At 47.6% G+C, this 13,958-nt stretch overlaps 2 protein-coding genes across 3 annotated transcripts in view; one reads left to right on the top strand and one right to left on the bottom strand.

The window, feature by feature from the left end:
• Positions 1 to 13,958, bottom strand: part of AMFR (autocrine motility factor receptor) — a 414,702-nt gene that overhangs the window by 335,582 nt on the left and 65,162 nt on the right. The window lies entirely within an intron of this gene.
• The window catches only part of WDR59 (WD repeat domain 59), a 49,763-nt gene continuing 35,817 nt past the window's right edge, over positions 13 to 13,958 (top strand). For both annotated transcript variants that reach the window (XM_069868674.1, XM_069868673.1), the window contains exons 1-8: positions 13 to 96; positions 4,289 to 4,338; positions 5,969 to 6,104; positions 8,174 to 8,259; positions 9,035 to 9,115; positions 11,347 to 11,384; positions 12,979 to 13,067; positions 13,517 to 13,633. In XM_069868674.1, the coding sequence (XP_069724775.1) occupies positions 43 to 96; positions 4,289 to 4,338; positions 5,969 to 6,104; positions 8,174 to 8,259; positions 9,035 to 9,115; positions 11,347 to 11,384; positions 12,979 to 13,067; positions 13,517 to 13,633 (651 nt within the window). In that variant the 5' untranslated portion in view covers positions 13 to 42. The remainder of the gene's footprint in view (positions 97 to 4,288; positions 4,339 to 5,968; positions 6,105 to 8,173; positions 8,260 to 9,034; positions 9,116 to 11,346; positions 11,385 to 12,978; positions 13,068 to 13,516; positions 13,634 to 13,958) is intronic.

The raw sequence follows: 13,958 nt of genomic DNA, 5'->3' as shown, positions 1-13,958 counted from the left end.
CACCCCCCGCGCCCGCCCCGCCCCGCCCCCCCGCGGCCCAAGATGGCGGCGCGCTGGAGCAGCGAGAATGTGGTGGTGGAGTTCCGCGACGCCCAGGTCGGCGGGTCCCGCCGCTCCCGTGGTTTGCTCCCGCTCTGCTCCCTCTCTGGCCCTTCCCGTGCCGCGCGGGAACGGCGCCCGGGCCGCTCGCTGAGCCGGGCTTGGGGCTGTTGGCGCGGAGACAGCGCTTTCCTTCACGGGGTGTTGCTTTTCCGGGCTTAATTGGAGCTTGGGGGGTTGGTTGAGCCCTCTGGGCGCTCCTGATAAGAGATATCGCTGCTTCCCACACATCTTGCCTCCTGTTTCCTTTGAGAGCAGCGCAGCTGTGGTGTAAATGGTTGAGTATTGCTCGGCTGGCAGGAAGAGCAGATTAGATTTGTTTATAAATCGTAAAAAGGTCAAGTTTTGGCGTCGAAGTTGCTGGTTACTCCCCTTAGAGTATGCTTGAGTGCTTTCTTAGAAGCTATTCTAAGAAACATGGTGTTTTAAGACAGCTGAGAGAGCTGGGGGTGTTCAGCCTGGAGAAGAGGAGGCTGAGGGGAGACCTCATTGCTCTCTCCAACTACCTGAAAGGAGGTTGTGGAGAGGAGGGAGCTGGGCTCTTCTCCCAAGTGACAGGGGACAGGACGAGAGGGAATGGCCTCAAACTCCACCAGGAGTGGAAAATTTTTCACGGAAAGGGTCATTGGGCACTGGCAGAGGCTGCCTGGGGAGGTGGTTGATTCACCTTCCCTGGAGGTGTTTAAGGGACGGGTGGACAAGGCGCTGAGGGACATGGTTTAGTGTTTGATAGGAATGGTTGGACTCGATGATGCAGTGGGTCTTTTCCAACCTGGTGATTCTATGATTTGCAGTCAGTAAAGCTGGATGCAAGGGGGAGCTTAGAGTTACTTTAGCAGGAAACCCAGGAAGAGTGGAAGAAAAAATAGGTCTGGAAACTCTCATCCTCTAGTTTTTGGTGGAGAGGTGTAGGCTCGGCATATACGACCACAAATAAGAGTGTTGGATCTTCTGTGCTGCATGCAGCCTGCTCTTTGTAAGCCAGCAAAGCTTCTCGCTTTCAGCCTTTGTATCATTTGTGTTCTCTTCCTAAAGAGGTGTTAAAGCAGCCTTGTCTGCTGTGGAAGATTCGCTCTCAAGAAACCAGTAATAAGATGCGAAGGTACGTCTTCCTAGATCAGAGATTCAGGTTGCATCTGGCTCAGGAGACTTGTGGCATCATGATCCGATTGCTTATTCATAACGACTGGAATGTGGGAGCGGAGAGGAGAGAGAGCAGGCGTTTCTGTCCTCTTCAGCAGCTGGTTTTACTCTTGCTGTTGTGCAGGTCTGTACCTTAGTAGAGAGGTTAACTGCTGGTGTTGCGGTTGCTTCGGTTTATTCTGGTGTGATCTTTTTAGAGCTGTTCTCGCCTGCCTGCTCTCTCATGTGAAACCAAAGTGCTTTAGTGGCTGGGGCTGCTGGACTGCTGCTTCAGTCTAAAGTCATTTATGTGTAGTTGTACTTGAGCACTTTTTAGGAGCCAGTACAAAGATTTTTGCAGGTGAGAAGCCCGAGTGTGAGAGTTTGAAACACTTTGGCACTAATCATCCTGTACAGGGCTTGAACTCTGCCTGTAAGCCATAGTCTCTCCAAAATCCCTACCCCAATTAATGGAAAAAAACAGTCAAAGGAGAGGGCAAGTGTTGCGTTTGTAGCCTCTATGTGTGCAAGCACTGGAGTTGCCTCTGTTTGCTGTGCTGGAGTGTGTGGTGTGAAAACTACAGCACCCAACCTGTAACACTTGAGAAGATACCTGTGTAGTTTGGGGCCGGTATTGCCTACAAGCATCCGCTTTCTGTACAGGCTGATTAAGGTGACAGTCTCTTTAATCTTTTCTTTTAAATGTGATCTCTTGTCAAGCTCTCGGTGCTATCAAAAGAGGGAGAGTAAAAGTCACCATGTCCAACAGTGAAATAGTTCCATTTGTAGCTACTCGATATGTAGACGGGAAGTTTGCTACGCGGGGAGCTGGTCTGTCTTGCTAAGAGCTCTCAGCTCTTGAAAACCAGCATAGCCTTGGCAAATCTCGTTGGCCTGTTGTCTCTCAGGTAGGGAAAATGAAGCCAGATTCAAAACTAGTGTAAGTACAGACATGAAAAAGTGTTTTTCCTGGCTTGGTTAGCAGAAATGAAGTTAAATGCCGAACAAGACCTTTGAAGTCTGAGAAGATGCTGCCTGGGCTGTGGGCTCCGGGCTGGTTTTCAAATGTGTGGTGCTCCTGCTGTGCTTTTTCACACGATTGTTACTCATAAACAACAATTCTAGCTATCCTGATTGTTTGCTGATAAAAGCTGCTTTCAGGTGGGTTCGTTCAGTTTCATCTTCCCCCCTTCTGGAAGGCTGCACATGTTGACACATCTGTATGCCAAGCACACGAGATGATAGCTGTTTGGATTTTCCCTGTTGCCTAGATAAGACCCTAGTATGGCAGGGAACTGTTTACTGCCATAAAACTACTTTCTTGTGACCCCCCACCCCGGTGCAGCAACCTGACATGTCAGGTTTTTTACTTCAGAACTCGTTATCTCTTACGATATTTGGTGCGTGGACAAATGTTTTACCAGTGTTCATTATTAAAAACAACTCATAAGGATTCATGAGATCCTGGTGCCAACACCAGAGAAAATAAGCTCGTATCAGAAATTATCAGTCTCTTTAAATTGATGGGTGTTTTTCTGTCTCAAGGAAAGGTGGCCACAGCTGTATGAAATGTGTCGGCTGACTAGCTCTTTATCTCATGAGAAGGTTCTCGTTCCAGTAGTTGCTTTAGTAATCCTCACTTCAACTCCTCAAGATTGAAATGAGTGTCACCTGGGAAGACTTCCTTCTGCTGCTTGCTTTTAGTAACCCACTTTGTTGCTCTGCAAGCTGCTGCAAAACCTAGGAAGCTGAAATTGTCTTTACTGTTAAGAAATTTTTAAAACTGGCTTCTTACTTGCAACGTTAGTTTCAAGGTGAGAAGCTTGACAGAAAACCAGATTTGTGATCTAGGAAAAAGCAATAAAAGCGGGTGGTTTCTGGAGCAGTAAAAGCAGTGAAACTCGGCTTGGTTGGGGCGTAGATGTAGGTCTGGTGTTTTCTGCGGGCTCCTGCTGAAACTTTGCAAGCGTTTGTAGCTTTTTCCTTTGTGGACTCCGTTTTTAGTGAAGAATGAGCCCATGGTGCTGTTTTTGCCTTTGGTGGAGCACTTGCAAGCAGGGGATGGGGCTCTGGTTTTAAAAACTAGCTTTTTGTGATGGTTATTCTCTCGTCACATGTGATTGAAACGGAGTGGGATTCCCACATTGCCTGTCTGATTTTAGTGCGGCTCATAAGTAGCAGCCGTGGGACACCTTAAAGTCTTGTTATGTCCATGCTGAGAGTGCTTAGCAGAATCCTGAACAGCACAGAGACATCCTGAGCCTTCAGAGAGGCAGCTTTGAAGCTGACAGCAGTTAGTTTGAACAATGTGGGGCACGTTCCAATTTCGTACTGAGAGTGCTAAAAAACTTGCATTGAAGTCGTATCTGTGTTCACGGGGTGAACCATTCAGCTTTCCAAATAAAATTTCCCTTTGTTCTCTTGACAATTAAATGAGATGATCAGCCAGTTCTTTTCTGAGTGAAAGGAGGGGAAGACAATGTTCAAACAGTCTTTTTTTTTTTTTCTTGTGGCATTTAGGTTATCTCGTGGCCTTCTTTACAGTGTAAATTCTGGTGCCCCTTGGCCATCTCTCGTTTTTTAAGCCCAGCCATATACAGTCATCTCCCTGAATATATGTAATTAAATCTGGCCCTGCAGTGGAAGAGAGAGGGAGACTGGGGAAGCTCCTGAGCTGGAGCAGAGGCTGGTTAATACGGATTATTAGAGATTGCTGACCGAAAGGCTGAAGTTGTGATTGCCATAGCAGGGAGAAGGGAGCAAGGCCTCAGTGCTTGTAGTGCTGTCTGCCAGGTCTTGTCTTCAGGTTACTCTTAACAAAGATGTTTTCTGTGTGCTGTCCCTCATCCCAAAACCAACCGCTGTGCCCCATCACCTACCTGTGGCTCTTTAAAGGGACGTATTTTCTGCTGTCCCTGACAGTTACCAGCCTTGACTCTTACCAGAGCAGTTTAAGCCTTGGAGATGAGCTGGCAGGTTTTCCTGAGCTCCTCCTAGAGCCGCGTGTTTGACTGAGAAGCTGGCTTGACAGGGATAATTCAGTTTATTCTCTATTTCTCTCTAACAGGCGACTGCGATGTCGGTGGACTGCCTGGGACAGCGCGCTGTGCTCTCGGGGTGAGTGTCGGTCATTTCCACATGGTAGATCAGCAGCCTTCAGGCTGATCTCTGCTGGAGGGCTGCTCTGTTGCTTCAGAAAGGTGCAGCTGAATTCTGTTCCAGGCTTGATGAAAAGGATTCTGGGGTACATTTCCAATGGGATACAGAGGGGAAAGCCAGCAACAACAGCACAGTAAAATACTGTCCTGCTGCACTCTTTCCCAGATCCACTTGTGGGAGGTGAAGCATAGAATCGTAGAACAGAGGCTCAGCAGTTGCTTGCCCAGCTGCCACCTTTCAGCACTAGCAGCTATTCCTGTCTGTCAGTGACACAACCACCACACCGATTAGGATAGTCACTTCAAATTTGGCATTGTGTGGGCACAGCTGACCCTTGGTGAGCCTTAGAGGGAACAAGTCCTTTAGTACCAACTGGAGGCCTGCTCACTTCCACATGAGCTCTGGCAGCCCCGTGCAGGAATAACCAGCTCTGCAGCTGCTTTGGGTTTAGCTTGGCGTCTCTCCCTCCTTACACCTTGCTCAATTTCACAGCCTGATATTTGGGCCAGCAGTGAGCTGTCTGCAATTCAGCATTGGGTCTGTAGCCCTCAGCTTTTCAGGGTCCTCATGCGTGCTCAGCCCTTCAGGGTTAGCCTCCTTTCTTTTAAAACCATGTGAGAGCCTTAGAGAGCTCAGCAGCTTTGCTCCTCAGAGTCCCCGAGGACTTTGGTCTAGGAAGGAAGCAAGCAAAGATGTTCTCTATGTTGCTTCTCTTGAGAAAACTGACAGTACTTGTAGCAGCTGTGTGCTTGCTGTGCTGCTGACATATGTGATCCTGATGTGGTTAATTATATATGGTCCAATATGTTTCGGTGTTGCTCTCGCATTAGAGTTCAGCTGGCTCACAGTTATTTCTGGGTGCTTTATTTTGCTTGTAAAATGAATCATGCTGTGGAAGCAATGATACCTTGCCTGCCTTTGTGGGGAGCTGGCCACATCCAGCAGGATGCACGAGCTCAGGATTAGCATCATGCAAATATATCTCTACAACATATAGAGTTGGCTCAGGTGAGTAATGTAACCAAATCGGTGCAGTGCTGCATTCACCCATGTCACTTAAGCCACTGCAGCTGAGCAGGTGTACTTGTACTGTCTGCAGAACCGAACCCTGCAAACAGCGTCGTGTGGAAACACGCAGCCACAGAGAATCATCTTGTGTTTGTCAAGGCTCATTAGTTCTTGCTCAGAGTAACCTCTAGGCAGTTCCTGCCTCCTGTGAAGCTGTTGTGTTGCACTCCCAGCCCTGTGCCACCTTGATTCTGCTGCTGCGTTAGGCCAGCAAAGCTTATTTGCACGTGTTTGCACCATTTCCCAGCGCTTCCTCTTGTATCCAAGTTATCTGGGGGGTTCTGCCTTCTGAGCTGCCCGTTACATTTGCAGATCCTGTCTACTTTCAGTGTGTATTCTTTTAAATGTAACCCTAACTGAAGAATGTGGTCAAACAGGGCATTCCCAGGAGTAGGGTTTTCATGTGCCCTGTCAAATGCCTCTCCTTTTTGGTCTGCTAGGCACAGGGCCGTGAGCTACATGTGAGCTTGGGGTCTGGAGATCAGTCGTGTGCGATACAGCTTCTTTCCATGTCTTGCAGCCGCCGTTTCCTCTACATTGTCAACCTGGATGCGCCAAATGAGGGTCATCGAAAGATCTCCCGACAGAGCAAGTGGGACATTGGGGCTGTGCAGTGGAACCCACACGACAGCTACGCCTACTACTTCGCAGCTTCGGTAAGTTCACTCATTCAAAAGCTCATTGTCTTCTCCTGTCTTTCATGAGTGGACTTGGAAGGCTGTGTGGAGCTGGCACAGGCATGTCCTTGCAAGTCACATTGCAAGATCAAAGCCCAACTCTGATTTACTGCCAGAGAGGTATTTGGTTTATGGAATGTAGAATCATTAAAGTTGGAAAAGACCTCTAAGCTCATCCAGTCCAATTGTCAGCCCAACGCCACCATTTCTACTGAACCATGTCCCCGAGTGCTACCTCTACGTGTTTTCTGAACCCCTCCAGGGAAGCTATTGAGCTTGTCATATGTTCAGGTGAACCACGTGAGTGTTGTGGAGAACCCTGAGGGGTCCTATCCCTCTGCATCTCTGTGGATGGAAAGGGAGCATCAAAGGCTGCCATACTGTTTGCCAAGAGCTTCATCTGGATTTTAGTACCGCTAGTTGGAAGTGGTGCAGGCAGAGAGGAAATCTGTCCTTGTGTTTGGATAAGGGCTTCTTATTTTTTCAGATTCTTTCCACAAGAGTTGGAATGTGTCCTCTTGCTGTGTTTGGCTGTGTCTGCTCTCTGGCTGAAACGCATTTATGAAGACTTCTAAGCTGTTGATTCGGAAATGCCATTATTTTCTATCCTAGATACTTGTTATTTCTTTTTTGTGGTAGTAAATGCTTGAACGAGAGGGTTGTGAAACTGTTGGAAGCGTATACCGATACTTAGCACAAGAAGCACATTTCTTGGATGGTCTGTGCAGGGAGGAGCTGTCACTCTCCACACCTGTTGCTACAGGCAACACATTCCGTGTGAGATGTTCCAATAAGAGTCTGAGAAACTTCTGATGATCCATATCTTGTAACAGCAACTTCTGGAGTCCTGGACAAATCCTGTTGGGTAATTTCACTCCACCCCCTTAAATTCTTCTGTCAATAAGATAGATGCAAGGAGTTTTCCTTGCCCCGAGCTCTTGCACAGCCCTGCTGTGAGCTGTTAGAAAGATGCCATGTATTACTGCTGAGCTGGGAGGAGACCTTCCATTTCAGGGAAGACTGAAGTGTTTTTCCCATCTGCAAGTTCAAATTTATATCAAGCAGCTTTGGGGTGAAAAATCCCGAACACCACCATAGAAACCTGTCACAAACTATGAAATAAGTCTTTTCTCTAGTATCTTTTCCCTCATCTACATGTAAGTTTGAAAACAACGGGCTAGTGAAGATCAGATCAGTCACGTTATTTCTGTTTCTACAAAATCAACATGGATTTCCTGTCATGGCACAAACCCCACTGTGCCTGGTGCTATGTATGCACCCAAAAAGGCTATTCCTGCAGCAGAACCCTTAGAGCTGGCCTGGGCTGAAATGAACATTGATTGAGGCAGAGCATGAACTTAACGCACAATAACTAGTTTCAAATAACTTTGTGTGTGGCTGCATTTGGGGGAAGATTTATTCCTGGAATGAGAGAAGAAGCCGGAAATAACATTGTCATTGATTAATCTGTTTTGCCTCTGTGGTTTACAGTTAGTGATGAGCACTTAAGGATTTTTTTTCCTGGGCTCACAAGGATGGGAGTACCCTTGAGGAGGTGACCTTGAAACCATGTTCGTGTTTGGCGATGGCCCTGATCATCCCAGGAGAGAATCAAGGGAGAGCTGTGGAGGAGCCGTGGTGATCCATCATCCCCCTCACTGAAAACTCCAGTTGTGAATCTGAACAGAGATTCCTGCAGAGAATTTGGCTGCCTGTTGCCTGCAGTTACTGTGTGGTGTTAAGAAATAAAAGCTCCGAGAAAAGAATTTCATGGAAACATTTTGCAATGTGATTTTTTTTTTTTTTCCTCTCCCATTCTCATTTATCTCCGTTTCCAAGTGGATGTAATTAAAGTGTGAGCTCTTGAGAGTCCTTTCAGCCTGTAGGTTCGTCTTTGCTCTCCTCCTTTGGGCTAGGCCTTTGCTAACCGCGGTGTGACTTGTTGTTAACTGAGGTTGTTCAAAGAGAAGGGAACCTGGTCCTGACGCATGGATTTCTGTCCTACCTTGCTCACCTGATACCATCTCCTTTCTTCCATCTAATTGCAGAGCAATCAGCGGGTTGACCTATATAAGTGGAAGGAAGGTAATGGTGAAGTTTGCACATCACTACAAGGACACACACGTGTGATCAGGTATGGAGCACATGATGTTGCAGTCTTCTGGGTGGAAAATGATGGGTTGCTTCATGAAAGGTGAATATTTTTGTCCTGGCCCCACTCAGGCTCTGCTCTGAGCCTGTTTTTTCCCCACTTTTCTGGACTGTACTGTCTGCCCCTCTGTCCTGGCTTCTGCTTTGGAGCCTACATCAGATGTGAAGCTGCTCACCCTATGATGGCTCCCCCCAGCATATCAGCTTAGCCTTTGATGGCTCCAGTGTCATTCCCTTAGGCTGTTGTCCTTGTAATTAACAGAAACCATCATCTGGAAAATGGGCAGCAACACACTCTTTACAGTGAATCCCAGCCATGCTTTTGTGTGATAGCAACTCAATTGAAGCGGGTAATCCCCAAGATCAAGTTCAGTGTGTTATGGTGGTGCAGAGGAGATCTCTGCCTCTGGTTCTAGGGGTATATTTTGGTGCTGGGCCGGAAATGTAGGTGAAGGGCTGGGGTTTTTTTGGTTATTTTTTTTATTCCAGCTCCTGGCTGTGAAAAGTAGTTGCAGCCCTTGAAATGGCTGAGTGGAGGCTGTTTATGGCCTGGGTGCACCTGGTGAGCCCAACAGGAAGGCATCCTTCTTGGAATTTACTTGGAGAAATTATGAAGATCTTGATTTTTTACTTAAAAAACTTCAGCAGATGAATTCAGGCCATGAATTTGTCAGAGAAAGTTACTAGGAGCTTGCAAAAAGCTGATGCAAACGGTGTGCGCTTTTCTTTCATGACTTACTGTCGTTTTGCATTTGCAGTGACTTGGATTGGGCAGTGTTTGAGCCAGACCTGCTGGTCACCAGCTCTGTCGACACGTACATCTACATCTGGGACATCAAGTAAGAATCAGTGTGTTTCTGTGCACAGGAAAAATCATTGAGCTGCCTTTTTCATCATGAGCTGCTTGCAGGGCAAAGTACGCACAGATCGGCTGTGCTCGCTGGGGCTTCATCTGCTGCCTATAATCTCAAAGATGACTTCTGCTCCCCTACTTCCAAGGCAATTTGGAGTCAATGAGGGGTAGTACAGGAGTACAGTTAAGCCACAGTCATGTTGCTGATCGGAAGAAATACTGACTGGCTTCACTCTGCCTAGTTCAGATCTTCCCACCGGAGGTTTTCCTCGAACCCATCAACCTGTTGGGTTTTTTTTTAGCTGAATGATTGAGCACCATTTCATGGTCCTGCAGCTGTTTGCCACTAAATTCAGTGATTGTTGCTGACTATTTCAGTGGTGGCAACACTGACAGTGGTGTTCAGGAACCTTTTCCTGTTCATGCCCTTACCTTGCTTCCTGGTGCTTTCTGTCATGAGTAATTTAAGGGTTACAGATCTTTCCAAACCTGATAATATTAAACCCCCACGTTTTACACCTGAGAAGCAGGGACCTGGCACTGAGATTGCTGGGTTCTCTTGCTGGCTGTACAGCAACTCTTTATGACCCCTGACGAGTCACTTTGTTCCTCTCTGCCTCTTTTGCTCAGTTGTAATAGGAGGATAATTATATAACCCCACCGCACCAGGCTACCCTGAGGCTTGTGTAGCTCCTGTGAAGCACTTGGATCCTTTGTGCTTGAGAATGGCAATATAATATTAATGTGTAATTAAAAGACACAGAGAGACAATAACTGCTGGTTTTGTTTTCCTGTGATACTATCTTAGTGCCAAGTGAAAAATGGAGTGCTCCCAAGGCTGTTATCAGAAGCCCTGCTTTAACTCTGTTGTGTCCTTCTGTCACTTTGCATCTGCGTGTTTTGCTTGTCCAGAAATGCTGGCTTAGGCAGCCTCTGACAACTCTTACATCCCACTTGTGCCAGAAAGGTCTCTGAGCTCACTGGGGCCGGGAGGTCCTGGGCTGCTGGCCTCTGGAAGATGAACATCCTGCTGAAACGCCTGTCTCTGATGCCACCCTAGGGAGGCAGACCTGTGGTGAGGGCAGCTGGAAATTCCCCACTTAATTTTTCATACAAATAACTTTTTGATTAGGCAGAAATTCTTAGAGGGAGAGGTACAGTCCATTCCAGAAAATGTTCTGCTTTTCAGCAAATGCAAAAACCTGAAGACAGTAGTCCTTGTTTTTACTGGAATTTTTCTGGAAAGGGCAGATGAATTCCTGAGGAGCAAGGTTAAGGAACGAATTATTGCCTTGATCCATGTCCCTGCTGCTAGGAGTTGTCCTGGTGCTGCACTGGCTTTTACCACTGCAGAATTTGGCCTGTAGAGTCTGCACGCAGCTGGGCTTATTTCCTGCTAATTTTGTTGTTGTATGCTAGACATGAAGCCTTCACTCTGAAGTCACTGCTCCGTCGTGAAGCAGAGTCTGCAGAGGCTTGACAAACATCAGTGGCTTTTGTCGAGTTTTTCCACAGCTCTGTTTTTTCCTTTTAATCCTCCTGGGAAAAGCTGTTTTGTTTCTTCCTGTAGCAATGCTTTGTGAGCCCAGTTTCCTTGTATGCCCAGCTGCAACATGTGTTTCTTCTCCCTCGTGTCACCTCCAGTTCTATCCTATGTCTTAAACCTGCTGCTCTGTGTGGTGGCAAGATAGGATGGCTGTTGTCCTCCAGCTGGCCACCTCTTTATTCCATTTAATGTGGTGTTTTTATTCTAGGGAGACCTTAGAGCAGCTTCCAGTACTGAAAAGGGCTGCAGGAAGGCTGGGGAGGGACTCTTGATCAGGGAGTGCAGGGACAGGACGAGGGGGAATGGTTTTAAGCTCAAAGATGAGATGAGACCTTATGAGGTAATGTTTTCCTGTGAGGGTGGTGAGGCCGTGGCCCAGGTTGCCCAGAGAAGTTGTGGGCACCCCATCCCTGGAGGTGTTCAAGGCCAGGTTGGATGGGGCTCTGGCTCTGATCCAGTGGGAGGTGTCCCTGCCCATAGCAGGGGAGTTGGAACTGGATGAACTTTAAACTTGAGCCATTCCACAGTTTTGTGATTTTGGTAAGCAGAAGGCACATTAGCTCCCAAGAGGCAGCAATAAAATTAATCCTGGGATATCAAATAGCTCACTGGGGAGGCTGTGCTTGCCGGGCTATGCTGTGGGTACTCACATTAACCGTGTTGTGTTTCAGAGACACGAGGAAGCCTACAGTCTCCCTCTCTGCCGTCGGTAAGTACGGGGTGTGTGTGATATAGGCATGTATTGAAGTGTTGTGTGCCCCAGCTGTTATTCCTCCTTCCCTTCAGGCTCCAGAGCTGAACATGGCAGAGTACAGAAGTGATACCACGTGTGATTGCCCCATGTAGGAGCAGCCTGAGAGGCTCCAGTTGACAAATTCTTTTAGAGGAGCAGAATTCAGAAGGGATGTGGAGCCCTTGGGGGTTTCCAAGCATGGAGAGCAGTGGTGATGCTTGGACTGAAACTGGTGGACGGACACATGGCATTTATGCCTTTTAAACACAGCTTCTTCCCTGCTTAACCAACCTGCTGCACTGCTTGTCCTGTTGTTACCCATCTGTAATTTCTTCACGTATTTTTATGTTTGAATGAATCAGCTGAGAAACTAAGTCACACTCTAGGTAGTGGTGTTGAGTGCTGCCAACTGCCAGGCTGCCCTCTTACGTACGGAGGGGCTGGCTGCATTAACTGGATGTTTCTGCTTCCCTGGGGCACCTGCAGCATGTGGGCAGCCGTGGCGGTGGCACAAAGATGCTCTTTGTGTTTCAGTTGCTCTGGAAAGACGCTTGTTATGGCTGTTGGCAGCACGACTGTCTAGACACCTGTAATACCACCTGCTGGCAGGTGCTGGGTGCCCTCACTGGTTGGAACTGGGAAGTACGGATGACAAGCAAAACGTCCTTTTTTCCAGAGTTGTGTTCCCAGTACTGTAGCAGTCCTTGTAACATGTATCTCTTATGCTCTGCTGCTTAGATCTCCTGAGGCTACGCATCTGCAGTGGCTTCCTCTCTATCACAGTGATGCAAAAACTGAGTCGGAGAGAAGCAGCGCTCGCTTCTGGTGCCTGGTCTGAGGTTTCCTGGGTCAGCTGAGCCAGCCCAGCAGCTGGCTTCCCAGAAAGCTTCCTACTCCTCGTGCCCAATTCTCTTTAGTGCTGGTCCACACTTCTGGGTACTCTTCAGCAAGCAGATCAAATCAATCAAGTGGCAGCCTATTTGCAGCTCTTTTTCCTCTGGACTAGCTTTTTGCCAGGTTGTCAGGATGAATCTGCTCGCTGCGCAGCAGGAGGTGGGCCCTAGCAGCGGGCTGAGATCCCTTTAGCTTTCTCGTGGTCCTCACCTTTCTGATGGCTTAAAATGTTTTGAAAATACTGGCAGAATAAGGGTGAGGAAAACATCTATTTCTCTTACAATATCTGAACAACTCATGTCAGCTGAAGGTGTATTTTGCCTCTTATTAGAAATAACCAGCCACCTTCTGATTTTAGACCCTTGTCTGAGTCTCTGGTGATATCATATGATCATTTCTGGACTATAATCTGGTTTCTTTACGGTGCCATTCATATTTGTGACTTCTGTGGTGTATTTTGACAGCTGGGCCTTCTAATCTGCTCAGTGAGCCTACCCCTGGCTGGAGGACAGAAACACTAAGCTGAGGAATCATGAGTTACTGATTTTCGTGCCATCCTCTCCTCTGAGCTGCCTTTCCTGTGCTAAGAAGAGCAGCTCTAAGCCTGGGTCAGGGGACTTGTCTGGGGCATTTACTTTTTAATTGCTTGGTTTGACCTGCTCTGTTTGTGCTGCAGCTGGAGCTTCCCAGGTGAAATGGAACAAGAAAAATGCTAACTGTTTAGCAACAAGCCACGATGGGGATGTCCGAATATGGGACAAAAGGGTAAGCTGAAGGGTTTTTGAGCAGTCTGTGTATATTCCCACCTACTGGATACAGGCATCCCTCTGGTCACAGATAAATACTGAGAAAAATATACTCTTCTATGCAAAATCTCTCTTGTGAATTGATTTTAAGTAGAGAGACTTGGCAGCTACAAGCCTGAAGAGAGCCTTCTTCCCCAGAAATTGTGTTTGTTAACATTTTGCTTGTGGTCTCCTAGTATTTAACTGTTTTACTGAGCAGAAAGTATGGTCCAGGGCTGCGCTTGGTGACTGGAATTTGCCACACCTTCACAGGACCTTCTTTTCAACTCCTTCTGCTGAGCTATTTGCCTTTCCCCAGCAGGAGGGTGTTCTACCTCTCCTGCCCTTGTTAAAGTGTCTCTTTATGCCAAAGAACTAGACCAAATTTCAGGAGTCCCGTACTGAGAAGGGAAACGTCTCTCCTTGCAGAAACCCAGCACTGCAGTGGAGTACTTGGCAGCTCATCTCTCTAAAATCCACGGTCTGGACTGGCATCCTGATAACGAGTACACGCTGGCCACTTCCAGCCAGGACAACTCTGTCAGAGTAAGTGTTGCTTCTGGGGCTTCTGTCTGGAAGATGTGAGGATGGCGAAGCAGATCTCCTGCTTCTGCTGAAGCCTTGGGGATTGCTTGCTGTGGGCAAGATCTGGTTCCTTATTATTTGATTTCTGGCAGCCTGTGTGTCTTGAGCCAGGGGTGCGTTTGTCGAACAGGCAGAGGAGTCGTTACAGCACGAGTGTACATATGTTTGCTGCAGATCTGTGGTGGTTTGGGCAGTCCTGAAGCTGAAAACAACCGCCTCTGCCTGTTGCTTGCCAGAAGGGAGCTGGCCACGAATGCCAGAAGAGCCTTCTCCGAAAAATGCCGTG

Source organism: Phaenicophaeus curvirostris, chromosome 14 (assembly GCF_032191515.1).
Source record: "Phaenicophaeus curvirostris isolate KB17595 chromosome 14, BPBGC_Pcur_1.0, whole genome shotgun sequence".
Lineage (NCBI taxonomy): Eukaryota > Metazoa > Chordata > Aves > Cuculiformes > Cuculidae > Phaenicophaeus > Phaenicophaeus curvirostris.
The sequence above is the reverse complement of the archived record's forward strand: the minus strand, read 5'-3'. Positions and strand labels throughout refer to the sequence as shown.